Source organism: Heptranchias perlo, chromosome 19, assembly GCF_035084215.1.
Source record: "Heptranchias perlo isolate sHepPer1 chromosome 19, sHepPer1.hap1, whole genome shotgun sequence".
In the NCBI taxonomy this organism is placed as follows: domain Eukaryota; kingdom Metazoa; phylum Chordata; class Chondrichthyes; order Hexanchiformes; family Hexanchidae; genus Heptranchias; species Heptranchias perlo.
This window is the reverse complement of record NC_090343.1, coordinates 42,835,200-42,854,999: the sequence shown is the minus strand read 5'-3', so window position 1 is coordinate 42,854,999 and position 19,800 is coordinate 42,835,200. Positions and strand designations below refer to the sequence as shown.

Here is a 19,800-nt window from a genome sequence, read left to right as displayed (position 1 = left end):
GCCAGCTTTAATTGCTGGTGGAACTCCCGCAAGTGCTGCGGACAAATTAGAAGCTTCCAGCAACATTGCACTTGGGTGAGGTTATAGGTAGCCGTGGCTACATTGACCATCAGGATGAGGCATTCTCTACTCCTCTTTATCAGTGTCGTGCCACCCTACTTTAGTGCAACTACAAAAACACTTCCTCTGCCCAGGCGACACGTGAGTGGAAACTAGGTTTGAGTGACTCGGGTTGCTTCATACCGTGCACAGTGAATGAGGGTGAATTGCTCTGAGGTTTGTGGAGGCCATGTTTACATTGCAGAAGAGGATCTGTAACTTTCTGTCGCTTCATATTTGAGTAGAGTGGATGGAGGAGGGGGGTCACATTGCTGATTTTGACTCCGTAGCCTCCGATATTTACGCGGAGGTGGGGAGGGAGCTGAGGCTTGTGTCAGCTGCTGGGAAACCTGGAAATACCGGGAAGACGGTGGACCTGCCGAATTTAACAGCAGGACCTCATTGGAATTTTTTGATTCCGTTTCCCGCCCGGCAACTGGCCAGATTGAAGGCTGGCTGGCTGCAGAGTAGGAGAGCCTGCTGCAGAAGGTAGCAGCTGTGGACCGCTGGGGATGGTCCCCAGCTGTCGAGAAGATCGTGGTGGGGGGGGGGGGGGGGCTCGGAGCGGGGCAGCGAGGAGGGGGGAGATAGAGTGGGAGGAGAGATCGCTTGGGGGGAGACATCGGTGAGGGGAGAGATTGCGAAGGGCGGTTCGCCGATCACGGGGAGCGTCGGCAGATTGCAGGGGTGTCGCAAGATCATGGCAGGTTTGCTTGGGGTGGGGGCCAGAGGAAAGCAGTCCTGCTCCTCCTGACCCACAAGCGTTGGTGGAAAAGCACTTACCTGCTGGAGCCGGCAGTTGCCGCCTCCCTTCAGCTGCCGCTAGGTTTCCTGAGCCCTGGGAAACCCGGCTGGCCAGTGTTAAATTTAAATGGCTGCCAAAATCTGAGGAACGCAGCCTCATTTAAATATTATAATTACTGACCTGCCTCTCAGAGCGGGTTACTCGGCCAACCCCTCCAACCCGCCGCGGTTAAACCAGAAGTAGGTGTATTCACAGGGGGTTGGGGTTGGGTTTCACGTTTTTAGCAATTTAACCCCGCCCTGACCCCCTCCTGTCTGTCGTTGGGGGGGGGGGAGGGTGTTAAACCCCCCCCCCCCCGCCATGTTTCCACAACGACTTTAGTGTCTCGACAGTGCCGTGGTGCTAAAGGTGTATGAACGTGCCCTAAAACAACTTGTGGGAATTTCAGTCCTACCTTTTCTCTTAACACGAGTTTTTGTGATGCTCCACCAAGCTTAGAGTGAAGTGTTGTTCAGATGCCATGTTTGGTGAGATTAGGAAATTATACCAAGTGTGAGCTCAGCAATCTTTCGGGTTGACTAGCAAATCTTTGTCACCTGCTCCCAAGATCGGTGCACAAGTGAGAATTTATTCTCTTAGGTCTGCTCTGGCACTACTTCAAAAAGACCCAATCTTCTCTGCAGGACCCCCACCCCACCATAGCTGGATCCCCAAAGTTGCAACCTGGGATGAATCTGTTCTGCTTTGGTGACTTGAATCCAACCATTTCTCCCACTTTTTGGGAAGGATGTCAAGGCCTCAGAGAGAGTGCAGAGGATATTTACTAAATTGGTACCAGGGATGAGGGACTTCAGTGGAGAGACTGGAGAAGCTGGATTTCTCCTTAGAGCAGAGAAGGTTAAGGGGAGATTTAATCGAGGTGTTCAAAATCATGATGGGTTTAGATAGAGTAAATAAGTAGAAACTGTTTCCACTGGCAGGAGGGTCGGTAACCAGAGGACACAGATTTAAGGTAATTGGCAAAAGAACCAGAGGGGAGATGAGGAGAATTTTTTTTATGCAGTGAGTTATGATCTGCACTGCACTGCCTGAAAGGTGGAGAGAGCAGGCTCAAAAGTAACTTTCAAAGAGGAATTGGATAAATACTTGAAGGGGAAAAATTTGCAGGGCTATGGGGAAAGGGCAGAGGATGGGGACTAATTGGATAGCTCTTCCAAAAAGCCAGCACAGGCACGATGGACCGAATGGCCTCCTTCTGTGCTGTATCGTTCTAAGAGTCAATGGTTCAATGATTTTTAGGTGCTGGGTAGCTTTAAGACCCACCAGCAGAGCTTGATAGCTTGCTTCTTGACCCTAGTTTACTCCCAACACTTCATGTGCTGTCAGGAGTGCTACTATTGTCATGTAAGTGAGTGGCCTCTCATTATACCACGTGGTCAGCTCAAGGCACCGCAGGCATATGCAATCACCCAGGAACAGTGCTTCCACTGCCACTGTGCTGGGGCTCCAGTTGCAGCCCATCTTCTCTTACGACCCTCAATAGCTTTTTATACAAAAAAAACGATCAAATTCTCTCTTGAATTTTGCTCACGGTGTCCATTTCCACTGTCTCCATGTGCAGCCTGCTCTACCCTCTGTGCGAAACAGTTAAATCTAAATTAGCTGTTCACCATTTGGAGCTCGAGTCCCTAACCCTTGGTTGCAGTTATGTCAAGCAATTTTTTTTTTAGAGTTCAGTTTACCTGTACCCCTAATAATCTTGAAAAGGTCAAGGAGTCTTTTTTCCAGTGTAAATGTTCCCAGTGTTCTCAGTCTTTACTTGCGGCTCAAGTGCCCAATCCCCAGTTACAGTTTAGCGGCCCTCAGTAGTCAGTGTTCAGTAAACACTTATCGGTAAGCATGTATATTGAGAAAAATTCTTTCCTGAAGTAAGACTGAACTGTAAAGAAAGAGTGGCCCCATTTTCGGGCTGGAACGGGGTGGGAGTGTGTTCAAAATTCGAGTGCAGAATTAACCGGCCTGTTTCTGCTATCGTTCTGCCTGCTGCCATTTTGATTGGGGCTTTCAGATAGGTGGCCAAGGCTCCTGCCAGAAACAGGCCGGTTAATTCTGTAAATACAATGTAAATAAGAGTCTTATAATGTCAATAGGAACACCGATGGCTTCCACCACTGCTACTGGACACAGAGCAGATTTTTCTCCCCTCCTTCCAGCCTCATATAAATCAACCCGCCCGATGCCCGACCCTTCATCATTCCCTCTTAATTTCTTAATTTAACTTGACCTGCTCGGCTCTATAGAGTGGAGGAGCCACTAGATTTAACCATTACCCCCCACCCACACTTGGCCCTCCCCGCATCAGCAAACTGCTCCAAATGCACAGGCAGCTCACCGCGAATATGATGAGGCTCCAGCATCAAAATGGTTTGGACCTCTGACCGCTTTCATTGTGCAGGCAGCAGGCTCACTCCTCTCAATGAAAGGAGTCACATTAAGATCAGCTCCAGTGTGTCAGAGCTGGTTCATTGTCTGCCCCACTGTGTCACAATGTTAGATGGAGGCCCAGTTACATGGCATCTTTATTATTTCCATTGGGAGCTTTTCAGTGATTGCCAAAATTTCCAACATTCCTTCCCTTGCAAGTTGCTATTGATGCAACAATCCTTCAGAGACTTGTGACTTCTTGAGTAAGTCTACAAAACTTACTGTTAAACTGAAATTTACTCTAAATACTGTGTAAATAAATAATTCACTCACTGCACTTATTCTATAATCATAGAATCATAGAATCATAGAAGTTACAACATGGAAACAGGCCCTTCGGCCCAACATGTCCATGTCGCCCAGTTTATACCACTAAGCTAGTCCCAATTGCCTGCACTTGGCCCATATCCCTCCATACCCATCTTACCCATGTAACTGTCCAAATGCTTTTTAAAAGACAAAATTGTACCCGCCTCTACTACTGCCTCTGGCAGCTCGTTCCAGACACTCACCACCCTTTGAGTGAAAAAATTGCCCCTCTGGACCCTTTTGTATCTCTCCCCTCTCACCTTAAATCTATGCCCCCTCGTTATAGACTCCCCTACCTTTGGGAAAAGATTTTGACTATCGACCTTATCTATGCCCCTCATTATTTTATAGACTTCTATAAGATCACCCCTTAACCTCCTACTCTCCAGGGAAAAAAGTCCCAGTCTGTCTAACCTCTCCCTGTAAGTCAAACCATCAAGTCCCGGTAGCATCCTAGTAAATCTTTTCTGCACTCTTTCTAGTTTAATAATATCCTTTCTATAATAGGGTGACCAGAACTGTACACAGTACTCCAAGTGTGGCCTCACCAATGCCCTGTACAACTTCAACAAGACATCCCAACTCCTGCATTCAATGTTCTGACCAATGAAACCAAGCATGCCGAATGCCTTCTTCACCACCCTATCCACCTGTGACTCCACTTTCAAGGAGCTATGAACCTGTACTCCTAGATCTCTTTGTTCTATAACTATCCCCAACGCCCTACCATTAACGGAGTAGGTCCTGGCCCGATTCGATCTACCAAAATGCATCACCTCACATTTATCTAAATTAAACTCCATCTGCCATTCATCGGCCCACTGGCCCAATTGATCAAGATCCCATTGCAATCCTAGATAACCTTCTTCACTGTCCACAATGCCACCAATCTTGGTGTCATCTGCAAACTTACTAACCATGCCTCCTAAATTCTCATCCAAATCATTAATATAAATAACAAATAACAGCGGACCCAGCACCGATCCCTGAGGCACACCGCTGGACACAGGCATCCAGTTTGAAAAACAACCCTCAACAACCACCCTCTGTCTTCTGTCGTCAAGCCAATTTTGTATCCAATTGGCTACCTCACCTTGGATCCCATGAGATTTAACCTTATGTAACAACCTACCATGCGGTACCTTGTCAAATGCTTTGCTGAAGTCCATGTAGACGACGTCTACTGCACAGCCCTCATCTATCTTCTTGGTTACCCCTTCAAAAAACTCAATCAAATTCGTGAGACATGATTTTCCTCTCACAAAACCATGCTGACTGTTCCTAATTAGTCCCTGCCTCTCCAAATGCCTGTAGATCCTGTCCCTCAGAATACCCTCTAACAACTTACCCACTACAGATGTCAGGCTCACTGGTCTGTAGTTCCCAGGCTTTTCCCTGCCGCCCTTCTTAAACAAAGGCACAACATTTGCTACCCTCCAATCTTCAGGCACCTCACCTGTAGCGGTGGATGATTCAAATATCTCTGCCAGGGGACCCGCAATTTCCTCCCTAACCTCCCATAACGTCCTGGGATACATTTCATCAGGTCCCGGAGATTTATCTACCTTGATGCGCGTTAAGACTTCCAGCACCTCCCTCTCTGTAATATGTACACTCCTCAAGACATCACTATTTATTTCCCCAAGTTCCCTAACATCCATGCCTTTCTCAACCGTAAATACCGATGTGAAATATTCATTCAGGATCTCACCCATTTCTTGTGGTTCCGCACATAGATGACCTTGTTGATCCTTAAGAGGCCCTACTCTCTCCCTAGTTTTAATCCATTTCAATGAAGACTTCCCTGCAGTGGAAGAATTCTCTCAGGAAACCCAGCCAAACTACTTTTGTTCTTTATTGGATCAAAGATGATGACAGCAACAACAATTGCATGTATATAGTGCCTTTAATGTAGATTAAAATGTCCAATAGTGCATCACAGAGGCATAAGGACATAATAATGGACAATGAACCAAAGGAGGAGATATTAGGAGAGGTGACCAAAAAAGAGTTTATCAAAAAAGTCAAATTATATTAGGCTAGCTTGAAAGTTGCCAACTGAATTCTCTCAGAATGCCCCCTCCAAAGGTGACTTATCCTGTATGGATTCCAGCCCAAAATCTATTGCCATGGCGACTGACAAAAGTCACAAAAGAGGATGGGGAGGGAGAGAGAAGGGCTAAATTCAAGAGTAAAATCGCCAACAGCTCTCCAACATCTTGCCCATTAGAATTTTATTCTCTCATCCCCATGAGTCGTGTTGTACTGGATGACACATTGAAGGACCATAGGTACAAGGTTAAATGTATGAGATTTGGAACAGAGGCAGGAAAAACTTCTTTGCACGGAAAGTTGTGAAGCTGTGGAATTCATTTCCTGGGTTAATGGTTGAGGCAGGAACTATGTAAACATTGAAAGTTAGGAACATTAGAACAGGAGTAGGCCATTCAGCCCCTCGAGCTCATAGCACCATTCAGTTAGATCAGTACCTCAAATTCATTTACCCATCTTTGATCCATAGCCCTTGATACCCATACCTAACAAAAATCTGTCGATCTCAATCTTGAAAATTTCCATTGACCCATCATCCACAGCCTTAGGGCGAGGGAATTCCAGTTTTCCACTACCCTTTGTGTGAAAAAGTGCTTCCTGATTTCACTCCTAAATGGCCGAGCTCTAATTTTAAGATTGTGCCTCCTTGTTCTGGATTTCCCGTCAGAGGAAATAGTTTCTCTGTATCAAATTCTTTTATCATTTTAAACACCTTAATTAGATCACACTCAACCTTAAAAACTCAAGGTAGTACAAGCCAAGTTTATGCAACCTGTCCTCATAATTTAACCCTTTAAGCCCTGGCATCATTTTGGTGAATCTGCGCTGTACCCCCTCCAAAGCAAAAATATCCTTCCTGGGATGTGGTGGCCAAAACTGAAAGAAAGTACTCCAGATGGGTCTGACCAAGGCTGTGTACAACTGAAGCATAACTTCTTCACCTTTGTATTCCAGCTCCCTTGAGATAAAGGCCAACATTCCATTAGGCTTTTTGATTACTTTTTGTACCTGTGCTCTAATGTCTAGTGATTTGTGTACCTGGACATCCAAATCCCTTTGCTCCTCCACAGTTCCTAGTTTCTCGTCATTAAGAAAATATTACAATTTGCCTTTCTTTGGTCCAAAGTTAAAGACCTTACAATTGCTCCACCTGCCACAGCCTCGCTCACTCATTTAATCTGTCCATGTCCCTTTGCAAGATCCTGCTGGCATTTGTGCTACTTACCGTCCCTTCTAAATTAATGTCATCTGCAAACTTGGATACAGACTCTCTTTTTCTTCATCCACGTCATTGATACATATGATGAAAAGCTGAGGCCTGAGTACAGATCCCTGGGGAGCACTACTTGTCACATCCTGCCATTAGATTAAGTTGGATAGGTGGATGAAGGAAAAGAAGTTGAAGGGAAATGGGAAGAGGGTGGGTAAATATGATTAGAACTATTTGCTCGCATGGAGAGTAAACGCCTACACAGACTGGTTGGGCCGAATGGCCTGTGTCCGTGATGTAACTTCTATGTATTTCAATGCATGGAAGTGTTGAAGAACACTTGAGCATTGGAAGTGCACTCGCATAGCTTGATTTTAATTGTATCTGTGCTATTCCCATTTAAGTACATGAGGAATTGTTTTTGAAATATTTGGATGTTTGTGTTTCATGAGCTAGAACATCTGTGAGTACAGACTGAGATAGAATGTGACCAATCTCAAATTACTCACATCCAATATTGCGTGGTTTGTGTACAGCTCACTGTCAGCTCCGTCTTTATATGCTCAAAAGTGATTGCCAACTGTAGCAGTCGGTAGAACCTTTTCATGTGAAAGTGCATGCTTAAGACATTATAAATTATTAAAACTCCGAAGTCCTCAGGCACTGTTAATGAAAGATTGTGAACAAGAGGGCTGAATCACTGGAGTCAAGTGCTGAAAATGGCTCCTTACCCATACATGTAAAACGTAAAATGCCCCATGTTTGAACCGGCGCAGTGTACTTAACAACCAGAGGGAAAACTCTTGAGGGAAACAAAAAATGAGCTTTAGGGGGACAGCAACTCAGTCTGTGTTTGAAGAAATAATTCTGCTGCTAAAAGGCAAAAGGATACAATTTAAATGTGTCAAAAAGCAAAAAGTTCAGATGCTGGAAATCTAAAATACTGGGAACATTCAGCAGGTTAGGCAGCATCCATGGAGAGAAGTTGGTCGGGTTAACATTTCAGGTCGAGAGGTCATCAGTGTTTCCAGCATTTTCTGTTGTTATTACAGTTTAATGTGTCATCATCTTGGGAGGATCTGAAATTCAGTCATTCACAAAACCAGGTCCCTGTCTGCAATTCATATTTAGTGTTAAAATTTCACCACAGATAATGGTAGAGTTTTCTGCCCTTGCTTATCAGCAAAAGTGAAACACTAAGCATTATAAGGTTTTACCTATGCTTAAAAACCATGGGTAACAGCTAAGTCATTTTGACTTGGAACAGCACAAATGCGTCATCACCAAGGGGCTGCATACAATCCTCCCAGCTAGCTTAACTGTGATTGACATGATTACCACAGGGTTATCTCCCCATTAGCCGGCTAAAGTCTTCCATTGATCCAACTTACAGGTAGAGTCTGGCACAATGTGAGATTTCCCCCCCTACCCTGCTCTCTCCCTCCACCATCGGTGATACAGCCTCAATCATCAGCCCCTTGCACTTAGGAATTCCTTTCCAAAACCCATCCACCTTGCTATACATCTCCCAACTTTCAAAAGCCTCCTCAAAACCTAGCTCTTTAACCACATCTTTGGTCACCTCCTGAACTGTACTCCCCAAGCTCCTGCCTATTATTCAGCCTCCTAGTTCTAAAGCACCTTGGGAGATTTTGCTATGTTGAAGAGACGATATAAATGTAAGTTATTGTGGAGCAGCTAAATGTTTATTGGGAGACTGCAACAGTTTTAGGTCTGGTGGTATTAAATTAAAACTGATACAACAACAACAACTTGTATTTATATAGCGCATTTAATGCAGGAAACGTCTCAAGGCGCTACACAGGAGTGATTATCAAACAAAATTTGACACCTAGCCACATAACATAGGAATTAAGAGCAGGAGTAGGCCATTTGGCCCCTCGAGCCTGCTCTGCCATTTGATAAGATCATGATTGATCTGATTGTGACCTCAACCCTACTTTCCCGTCTACCTACTATAACCTTTGACTCCCTTGTTAATCAGGAATCTATCTAACTCAGCCTTAAAAATATTCAGTGACCCTGCCTCCACCGCTCTCTGGGGAAGGGAGTTCCACAGACTCATGACCCTCAGAGAAAAAATTTCTCTTCATCTCCGTCTTAAATGGGAGACCCCTTATTTTTAAACTGTGTCCCCTAGTTCTAGTCTCTCCTACAAGGGGAAACATCCTCTCAGCATCTACCCCTTCAAGTCCCTGTTTCAATAAGATCACCTCTCATTCTTCTAAACTCCAATATATACAGGCCCAACTTGTCCAACCTTTCCTCATAAGATAACCCCCTCATCTCAGGAATCAGTCGAGTGAACCTTCTCTGAACTGACTCAAAGCAATTATATCCTTTCTTAAATAAGGAGACCAAGACTGCACACAGTATTCTAGATGTGGTCTCACCAATGCCCTGTATAACTGCAGCAAAACATCTCTACTTTTATATTCCATTGCCTTTGCAATAAATGACAACATTCCATTTGCCTTCCTGATCACTTGCTGTACCTGCATATTAACTTTTTGTGATTCATGTACTAGGACACCCAGATCCCTCTGTACCTCAGAATTCTGCAATCTCTCTCCATTTGAATAATATACTGCTTTTCTATTCCTCCTGCCAAAGTGGGCAAGTTCACATTTTCCCACATTATACTCCATCTGCCAAATTTTTGCCCACTCACTTAACCTATCTATATTCCCTTGCAGACTCCTTATGTCCTCTTCATAACTTACTTTCCTACCTAACTTTGTGTCATCAGCAAATTTACCATACATTTGGTCCCTTCACCCAAGTCATTGATATAGATTGTAAATAGTTGAGGCCCCCGCACTGATCCCTGTGGCACTCCACTCATTATAAGGAGATATTAGGACAAGTGACCAAAAGTTTGGTCAAAGACGTAGGTTTTAAGGAGCGTTTTAAAGGAGGGGAGAGAGAGGTAGAGAGGCGGAGAGGTTTAGAGAGGGAATTTCACAGATTAGGGCCTAGGCAGCTGAAGACAGCCAGCAATGGTGGAGCGAAGAAAATCGAGGGTGTGCAAGAGGCCAAAATTAGAGGAGCGCAGAAATCTCGGAGGGTTGTAGGGCTGGAGGAGGTTACAGAGATAGGGAGAGGTGAGGCCATGGAGGGATTTGAAAACAAGGATGAGAATTTTAAAATCGAGACGTTGTCTGACTGGGAGCCGATGTAGGTCAGTGAGCACAAGGGTGATGGATGAATGGGACTTGGTGCAAGTTAGGATACGGACAGCAGAGATTTGAATGAGCTCAGGTTTATGGAGGGTGCAAGGTGGGAGGCTGGCCAGAAGAGCCAGAGAGGTGGAAATAGGCGGTCTTGGTGATGGAGAGGATATGTGGTCGGAAGCTCAGCTCAGGGTCAAATGGATGCGAAGGTTATGAAAGGTCTGGTTCAGCCTCAGACAGAGGCCAGGAAGAGGAATGGAGTCATTGGCTAGGGAATGGAATTTGTGTCATGGACCGAAGACAATAGTTTTGATCTTCCCAATATTGAATTGGAGGGAATTACAGGGTTGGGGAGGTTGGCTGCGGAGAGGGGTTCTGAGCAATCTTATCAATGGTTGCACTATCATATCATGGAGACAATTAAATGTCAGACTGTAATACTAACACTAATTCCCAGCCCCAATATTAATATCTAATCATGAACAAAAGCGAGGGTCTAAAATCAGAGTCGAACGACTTTGGAAATATTAAATCTTTTCTCTTTTCAGATATTGACTGAGCTGCTGTGTATTTCCAGCATTTTCTGCTTTTGTTTCCAATTTTCAGCATTTTGCAGTTTTTAAACTTTTTCTTTGTATTTCGACGAAAATCAGAGGCTGGGCTTTTAGCACAGCATTACTGTTACCACTTTGAGGAGGCCACTGATATGGTAGACAAGGGAGTGTCTGTGGGATGTTATCTATATGCTCAGAAGGCATTTGATAAGGTTCCACAAAATAGATTATCGGCAAAAATGAGAGCGCACGGAATTGGAGGTAGCCTTTTGACTTGGGTTGGAAATTGGTTGGGAGGTAGGAGACAGAGAGTGAGGATAAAGGGTGTGTAGTCAGATTGGCGGGATGTGACAAGTGGTGCGGTCTTTCTTTTTGTTAGGTGAGGGTATCAAGCGATATGGAGCTAAGGTGAGTAAATGGATTTGAGGTCCATGATCAGCCATGATCTAATTGAATGGCAAAGCAGACTTGTGGGGCTAAATGACCTTCTTCCGGTTCCTATGATCCTAATAGGGCAGCTGGAAAATTGCCACTGACAGGAAAGCTTTGTTACAAATCGCATGGAAATTTCAACCGGTGATGGAACAGACAGACCCTGGCATTTAGTAATGAGTCCTTTCAGGTTTCACTTAAGGTATCATCAATAGTATGGTACGATTGATTAAATGAGTAATTGCTTGCTTGTTCTGACAATTAAAATCTGTATTTCTGGTTGATTAAAAGCTTTCTGTTTTGGTTCCACAACAAAATGATTCATATGTAACCAGGTTTTACATGTGACAGCATCTAATTATGTCAAGTGTCATCACAAATTCCCAGAAGCACTTGCTCTGACAAAGGGAGGCTAAGTATCTGAGGACTGTAAATCCAATATTTACATATTGGGTAATATTTGGTATCTCTGATAAAACTCAAGGTTGCATTCACTTAATCAGCTTTCCTAAGTAGGGTACTGGGTGGTACAATGATTTTGCTAGCTGTACAACCTTAGCTTGAATATAATGCAGGCCAGAACAAACTGACTGGATGAAATCCTTTACTTTCTTGACAGCTGTCAGAGCCCGGGGTGAAATAAGTTTAGGCCAGGTGTTACCTGGTGAGTGGGAGTCCACAGCAGACTTGGCATAGGTTGGCATTTATTGGTACTACATTGGCCATTAAGATGGCAGCAGTGGAAATGAAAGCTCCATGTAGTCACAGGAGAGGATGTCTTACATTGGGAGTTGCGGCAAAGAATTCCACCCCTCCACCCCGCCACAGAAAAATAATGGAAAATTTGTTAGTGTCAGTTCAATCCAAGCCCCCACCAAATGAAAACTTACTAACAAGAGGTTGCTTCATCAGTGTCATTTAAGGCCATGTAAGATATTAGTTCCATAATAAGATTATTACTATAAATAGTTAGGCTGTGAAATGCTGAATGACTATGCTTGAAAATGTTGGTATTGGCTGGATACTAGTTGGTACTGTCTACTTCTCTCAATTCAAATCTGCTTTATTCAAATTATCTGGCCATTTAAACAAAATTGTGCAAAAAAGAAAAATGCCTCCCATTGAAATGCATTGAAAATTTGGTGTTTAATTTAAACCTCTTAATTCACATTATTGGTTAATTGGAATCCCCACCACAAATGGGCTACTCAGTTATATCAAATCACTGCAGTAATTCAAGAAAGCCCATCTCCACCTTTTCAAGAGCACCTAGGGATGGGCAATAAATGCCAGCCTTGCCAGCGATGCCCACATCCTGAGAATGAATTTTTTAAAAAAGGTTTGAACCCATCAGGACAACTGGATCACTGACCAATATGAAAATTGTTGCTGCTAGCGGGAGTGAGAGGGAGCAAGGGGTCCAAGCGAGTGGATCTAGAGAATGGGCAGATGTGGAGGAACCAGCCTCCCCTCCCACCACTATCATGGACTTGGCGTGAAATTCTGTGCGATAGCTTCGGAAGTGGGTGACAACTAATCCAGATGGCCCGGTGGACGTGTGCTCTGCACTAAATAGAATTAACACTTTTGTAGATGAACGTGCTGTCAGCAGGAAGCAAACCACAATTACAGCATGTCACAAAATGATTAGACTATCGATCACATGCATTGCAATAGTTGCTTTGATGTTTTATGGGATTTCTCAGCATTCCTGACCATTCTGGTGCATTATTCATTAAAATTGTTTCATTTGCACCATTGGATAATTTATTTTTCTTTTAGTATAAAACAACTTTGAATTAAAAGAGGAAAGGGCTGTACTTATGAAAATGGGGACATCTGCTACCAGATGATTTCTACATGGCTGTGATGGTCCTATAGCTGAATAGCCCACTAGTATTTACTGTATGAAAAATGGGCACTTGAGTGAGATACTGAATGGCTTCTATCTCCCTGGTGTAAGTTATTACCTTCAGGATCAGAATCATTCTGTGAAAAAAATCAATAGGAAAATAGGTGATGAATGAGAGATTCTCTTTTTTGGAGGGGGAGGAGGGGAGATAGGGACAGCCACACTGATGGAGTTGGTCTTCCAAATAATTTAAGATCTATCTCCAGCCTGGTGAAATCATGGGGAACAAGATTTGGTCCACAGGCTTTAAAATATTGCATCCCTCGTTGACCATCTCACAATGGGGTAGCAGCCATATATCTGATGTACATCTCCTGTACAAAATGATGCACACCAAAATGTATAAGACCTGTATATGATACACATGTAACAGGCATTGAATCCTTACATCAGTACAAGCTTTTGTTAGTATGTGCTAACTTAGGTTGGAAATGAGGTTGAATCACAGGTTGAAGAACCATTCAAAGTGTGGTCCATCTTGTAATTTACCCAAGGTTCCAAAGCTTTAGTTTGATTTTGTTTTACATTTGAGGAAGGAGTTTTTGTATCATTGGTGTGATTTTGGTCACAGAGATATCTCACTTGGGGCTCAAAAGGAGTGAACATGACCATCTCAAAATTCAAAATAAATCAAGGAGCATTTCACCTGTGCTGTGATGTTCCTATTTTTGGTCCATATTTGAGCATGTTAGCATGGGCTATAATTGGGCAATAGGAAGGTGAATGCCAGGGACTTTCCACTCCTGTGATCATGCTGACATGGTGTGAAGCCAAGTGCTGAAGCAGTCACTGACCTGGTAAAATCCCTAATGTGCTCAATTGCTCCAAGATTATTATTGCTTAATTAAAATTATTTGTGGTAAGCGTGTTAACACAGTGTGTTAGAGCAACAATATGTTGTATCATGGGGAGATGGAACATGGGGCTTTGTCATTGATAGTCTCAAGCATGGGTCATGAGGCTTTGATTTGACAACCCATAGTCTTAACCATGCCATTGCAATAAAAAAAAACAAAATAATTATGTTTGTTATAAAGACAACTACAACAAAATAAACTGTAATTCAAATTGAAGGGGATTCATTGCCAATTATAATTGACCATAGGTTTAATGCTGTAAGGAGACTGTGGGGGTGAATTGTTTATTTCTTTCTCAGTATGTTCATTGACTTATTGTTCTGTTCACTTATCCAAGTAGGTGAGAAAATATTGTAGAGTTGAAATCTAAGAAATATTAACCCTTGCTGAGGTCCAGATGAGTTGTCTAATGTAGCATGAATGGGCTACTGACATCATGATAAGGCAATTCGTGCTCTAGTAGCATTTCCTGCTTCGCTGCATAAATATGCAGCAGGACTTGGGCTGGTCACGTTATCAGACATGACCATGTAAATCTCTCGCATTCCAGCATTCACACGACTGATGCAATAGCCAGTTTTCAGCCAATGAGTGGCAGCTTTTACTGATGAGGTCTCCACCTCCACAGGAGATGAGATGAATTGATACACCATGGACCTGCCAGGAGTCTATGAAATGATTGAAGAAAAATGAGCATACACTAGCGCAGGATACATTAGTTAGAAAGTAGATAGAAATAAAATAATAGAGCAGAAAGAGAATGGAAAGAATAAAGAGTGGCAGAACAAGAGGGAAGTAAGATATGCATAAATTGAAATTGTATAAACTTAATATTACAGTTATAAATCTACTCCTTACATTTGAAGGCTTTTATTGCTTTGATATTGGGAATTGTTTCAGACCCAATATTAAAAATAAAATTGGCTAAATTATATACAAATGGATATTTTTTTTCCAAATAATGCAGAGTATGTTATAGAACAGCGTGATAATCGGTGAAAGACCTTCAATGGAACATTCTAGAATAGAAAATTCAGTGCATTCAAATGGCTGAGCTCCAGGTGAGGGCAATTAGCCTTTCTGAGACTGGTACAAAGAGATATGAATTTTCTCCCCATCTCCCTTCCCCTCCTTCTCCCTCCCCTGGGCTCAGTGCTAGAGCAGCACATGTTCAGGACCGGCCCCGGGAAAGTTAGCAATCACAGCAAGAAAACTTTGATCACAATCGGCTGGGACTGGACACCAGTCCAGATTTCAATGGTGGATCGACATGAGTTGACCAAACTTTCTTTGGTACCTTCTCCTGCCCCAAGTATTCTACAATGTCGAGGTGTACTTACGATGGGTTTGAGCGAAGCTATGAAAGCAACAAGGTAATGTCATCATAATAGCTATATGTTTTGGAAATAACTGAAATATTTTCAGCGTAGAGCATTGATGTAGCCAGGGTGTCATGTCATGTTGATTCCTCACAGTTCTAGTTTCTGCGGGGAGCAGAGTTCTATTAGTGAAAGGTCATGTTTGGAATCTTGCACTGCAAATTATCTCCTTCTTTGTCTACCTTCCAACCTTCCAACCTCCCATTTGATACGTGGAACATCAAAGTGCCATTGGGTGAGTTCTCTGGCCTTTTGTATTCATGGATATACTCGTCCACTTAGCTACCTTCTTCCAGTCTTCCTGTTAATTGAAACAGCTTCCTCTTGTGAGCTGTCTTGTGTTAACTTCAACGGTCTTTAATCACTATGACTTCATGCGAGAGCTTCAGCCTCCACAACATAGAATCATAGAATCATAGAAGTTACAACATGGAAACAGGCCCTTCGGCCCAACATGTCCATGTCGCCCAGTTTATACCACTAAGCTAGTCCCAATTGCCTGCACTTGGCCCATATCCCTCGATGCCCATCTTCCCCATGTAACTGTCCAAATGCTTTTTAAAAGACAAAATTGTACCCGCCTCTACTACTGCCTCTGGCAGCTCGTTCCAGACACTCACCACCCCTTGAGTGAAAAAATTGCCCCTCTGGATCCTTTTGTATCTCTCCCCTCTCACCTTAAATCTGTGCCCCCTCGTTATAGACTCCCCCACCTTTGGGAAAAGATTTTGACTATCGACCTTATCTATGCCCCTCATTATTTTATAGACTTCTATAAGATCACCCCTTAACCTCCTACTCTCCAGGGAACAAAGTCCCAGTCTGTCCAACCTCTCCCCGTAAGTCAAACCATCAAGTCCCGGTAGCATCCCAGCAAATCCTTTCTGCACTCCCTCCAGTCCAATAATATCCTTTCCATAATAGGGTGACCAGAACCGCACACAGCACTCCAAGTGTGGCCTCACCAATGCCCTGTACAACTTCAACAAGACATCCCAACTCCTGCATTCAATGTTCTGACCAATGAAACCAAGCATGCTGAATGCCTTCTTCACCACCCTATCCACCCGCGACTCCACCCCCAAGGAGCCACGAATCTGCACTCCCAGATCTCTTTGTTCTATAACTCTCCCCAACGCCCTACCATTAACGGAGTAGGTCCTGGCCCGATTCGATCCACCAAAATGCATCACCCCACATCCATCCAAACCAAACTCCATCTGCCATTCATCGGCCCACTGGCCCAATTTATCAAGATCCCGTTGCAATCCTAGATAACCTTCTTCACTGTCCACAACGCCACCAATCCTGGCGTCATCCGCAAACCCACCAACCATGCCTCCCAAATTCTCATCCAAATCATTAATATAAATAACAAATAACAGCGGACCCAGCACCGATCCCCGAGGCACACCGCTGGACACAGGCATCCAGTTTGAAAAACAACCCTCGACAACCACCCTCCGTCTTCTGTCGCCAAGCCAACCCTGCATCCAATTGGCTACCTCACCCTGGATCCCACGAGACCCAACCCTATGCAACAACCTACCATGCGGCACCCCGTCAAATGCCCTGCTGAAGTCCATGTAGACCACGTCTACTGCACAGCCCCCATCCATGTTTGGAATCTTGCACTGCAAATTACATTTTGTGTGTTGTCACTGAAGAAACTCTCCTGACCTTTATTTGAAAGGTCAAAGATGTTGGTATGAAATCATTTTCTTTATGAAGATTGTAATTGAAGAATGCCAGTTGGTTCCCTATTGCCTGGTTAAGTAAATATCTGGTGTGGTATTGAGTCATAGAATCATACAGATCAATCCCTGGTCCAAGTGGCGTCAACTCACCTCACTCATGGTGGCAGTAGCAGTGTTATAATTTACCGTTGTACCCTTGGTTCAGGAAGGAAAAATTCAGCCAGTTCTGATTGCTAGCTTGTGATCCTCGCTGGAGGATGTGTTTGTGTGTGTACGGCAGGAGAGGATAGGATTTTGCTCAGAGGTAATATCTCTCCCTTTCTCCCTGCTGACACTTGTTGTTGAATCTCAAAATGGGAACACCATCACCTCCAAGTCACACACCATCCTGATTTGGACATACATCAGCATTCCTTCAAACGGGTTCAAAATCCTGGAACACCTTACCTTAACAGTACTATGGGAGTACCTTCAACACACGGACTGCATTTGGTTCAAGAAGATAGCCCATCACCTCCTTCTCAAGGGCAACTATGGATGGGCAATAAGTTCTGGCCTAGCTGGTGATGGCCATATCCCAAGAATGAGAAAAAAAATTAAAAATCATAAATGAAGAATGGATGAGCAATCAGTGGCCTGATGGCACTTGTGAAACCTTAAGTCAGCACCTTCAGAAGAGGGGAGGACAGAAAATTAAGTTTAAAAATAAACTTAGTTTTAGATGAGGAAGGGACAGCTTGCAATGACAGGTACAGAACGCAACTGCAGAAAATGGTCTCCTTCAGTAATTATTACAAAACTAACAACTAATACTGTTCAGTTTGCAGCACACCATTGCTCGACAATATCTTGACTATTTTGCCACACAGTTGTACAATTTTACATGAAGGTGCAAGTTTGTAGGTAACTCAGTCGGCCCGCCTTTAACTCGGAGTCAGCTGCTTGATGTAAAGTGACCCCTCTCCCATTTTCTAAATGGCAAGAAGCTAGGAACTGTGGATGAGCAGAGAGATTTAGGGGTTCAAGTACAGAAATCACTAAAAACTAGTGGACAGGTACAAAAAGATAATTAAAAAGACGAATGGAATGTTGGCCTTTATCTCAAGAGGGCTGGAATACAAAGGGGTGGAAATAATGTTACAGTTATATAAAGCTCTGGTTAGACCCCATCTGGAGTACTGCGTTCAGTTCAGGGCACCGCACCTCAGGAAGGATATACTGGCCTTGGAGGGGCTGCAGCGCAGATTCACCAGAATGATACCAGGGCTCAAAGGGTTAAATTATGAGGACAAGGTTGCATAGACTAGGCTTGTATTCCCTTGAGTATAGAAGTGTAAGATATGATCCAATTGAGTTGTTTAAGATGGTTAAAGATTTGAGAGGATAGATAGAGAGAAACTATTTCCTCTGGTGGAGTCCAGACAAAGGGCATAACCTTAAAATTAGAGCTAGGCCGTTCAGGGGTGACGTCAGGAAGCACTTCTTCACACAAAGGAAATCTGGAACTCTCCCCCCCCAAAAAGCTGTTGAGGCTGGGGGTCAATTGAAAATCTCAAAACTGAGATGGATAGATTTATTTTAGGCAAAGGGATTAAGTGTTACGGAACCAAGGTGGATAGATGGAGTTAAGATACAGATCAGCCATGATCTAATTCAATGGCGGAACAGGCTTGAGGGGTGTAATGGCCTACTCCTGTTCCTATACTCCCCCCCCACCCCACCGCAAAAAAAAGTCTCCTTCCATAAGTAAAGCTCACCTTTCCAACGTAGAGTGGTTCTGTTCCGGTGTACTCCTCCACAATGAAGAACTGATTCCAGACCCAGCCACGTTTTACACGACGATGGTCCACTAAGCTTGCTTTTGATTGATCCGTATTCCATTTTTGACGTTGCAAACTCTCCTGGGTAGAATTTGTCCCACAATGACTCAGCACACACAAAGCCACCGATGTGAGCCACAGAGAGGTGCGGTTGACCATTTTACCTGGTCACGTTTCGGCATATATGAGTTCAGGTGCGTCGATACCTGGGCACTATGCCCATCAAAACACGGATCCTTAAAAGTCTCATTAATCCTTGGCATTAACTGAAAATCAGACTCTGAATTTCCAGTTGATAGTTTTCACTTCTGAAGCTACTTGTCCACAGACTTAACCAGGTACCTGAGAAAATAACAGGAGACACAATTAGATGATATAACTGAACCACAATCTGCTGGTAATATTGTCAATTCACACATACATTATAACAGTGACAACACTTCAAAAGTACTTAATAGGATGCGAAGCACTTTGGGGCATCCTGAGGTCGTGAAAGGAGCCATATAAATGCAAGTTTTTTTTCACATAATAAGAAAATAAGAAATTTTAGAAACAAAAGAAGTCAATAAGGCCGAACAAACCCAACCCTTTTAGATCAGTCACAACCACCAGACTTCTCACCACATCACTAATTCCGTTCTTTCTTTAAATTGTCTCTCAGAACCATACTCTTCAATTCAATGACAATGCATTCAAAAGCCCTCTTTCCCATTGTACTTTAGATGTGCCAAATCTGCCTGACGTCTTTTCAACTTCCTAATTACTAATTTGTGCCCTTGGTATTTGAATCCTTTTCTATAACGACCAACTTGCCGAGATCAATTCTTATCAATTCAAAATCCAAATTGTTGACTTTCTATGAGAAAAACATAATGTTGTTTAATTGGATGACTTGAAATATTCCATGTTCTTGGTTATTTCCATTGCAGAAATTGCTATATCTCCACATCTTGAGTGGAATGCTTGCAAACTTGTTCAGTTTTGCTAAATAGGATTCCAATTACACCTCCTCCTCCACCCCTGTCAAATATCACAAGACACTCTCTTATAACACTA

The 19,800-nt window shown here is 43.4% G+C and overlaps 1 protein-coding gene across 1 annotated transcript in view; it reads right to left on the bottom strand.

Annotated features, from left to right (window-relative positions):
- LOC137335354 (cadherin-22-like) overlaps window positions 1-19,041 on the bottom strand; it is a 74,603-nt gene extending 55,562 nt beyond the window's left edge. The window contains exon 1 of the mRNA XM_068000687.1: window positions 18,682-19,041. Coding sequence (XP_067856788.1) covers window positions 18,682-18,903 — 222 coding nt within the window. The 5' untranslated portion in view covers window positions 18,904-19,041. The remainder of the gene's footprint in view (window positions 1-18,681) is intronic.
- Window positions 19,042-19,800: the final 759 nt, after the last annotated feature.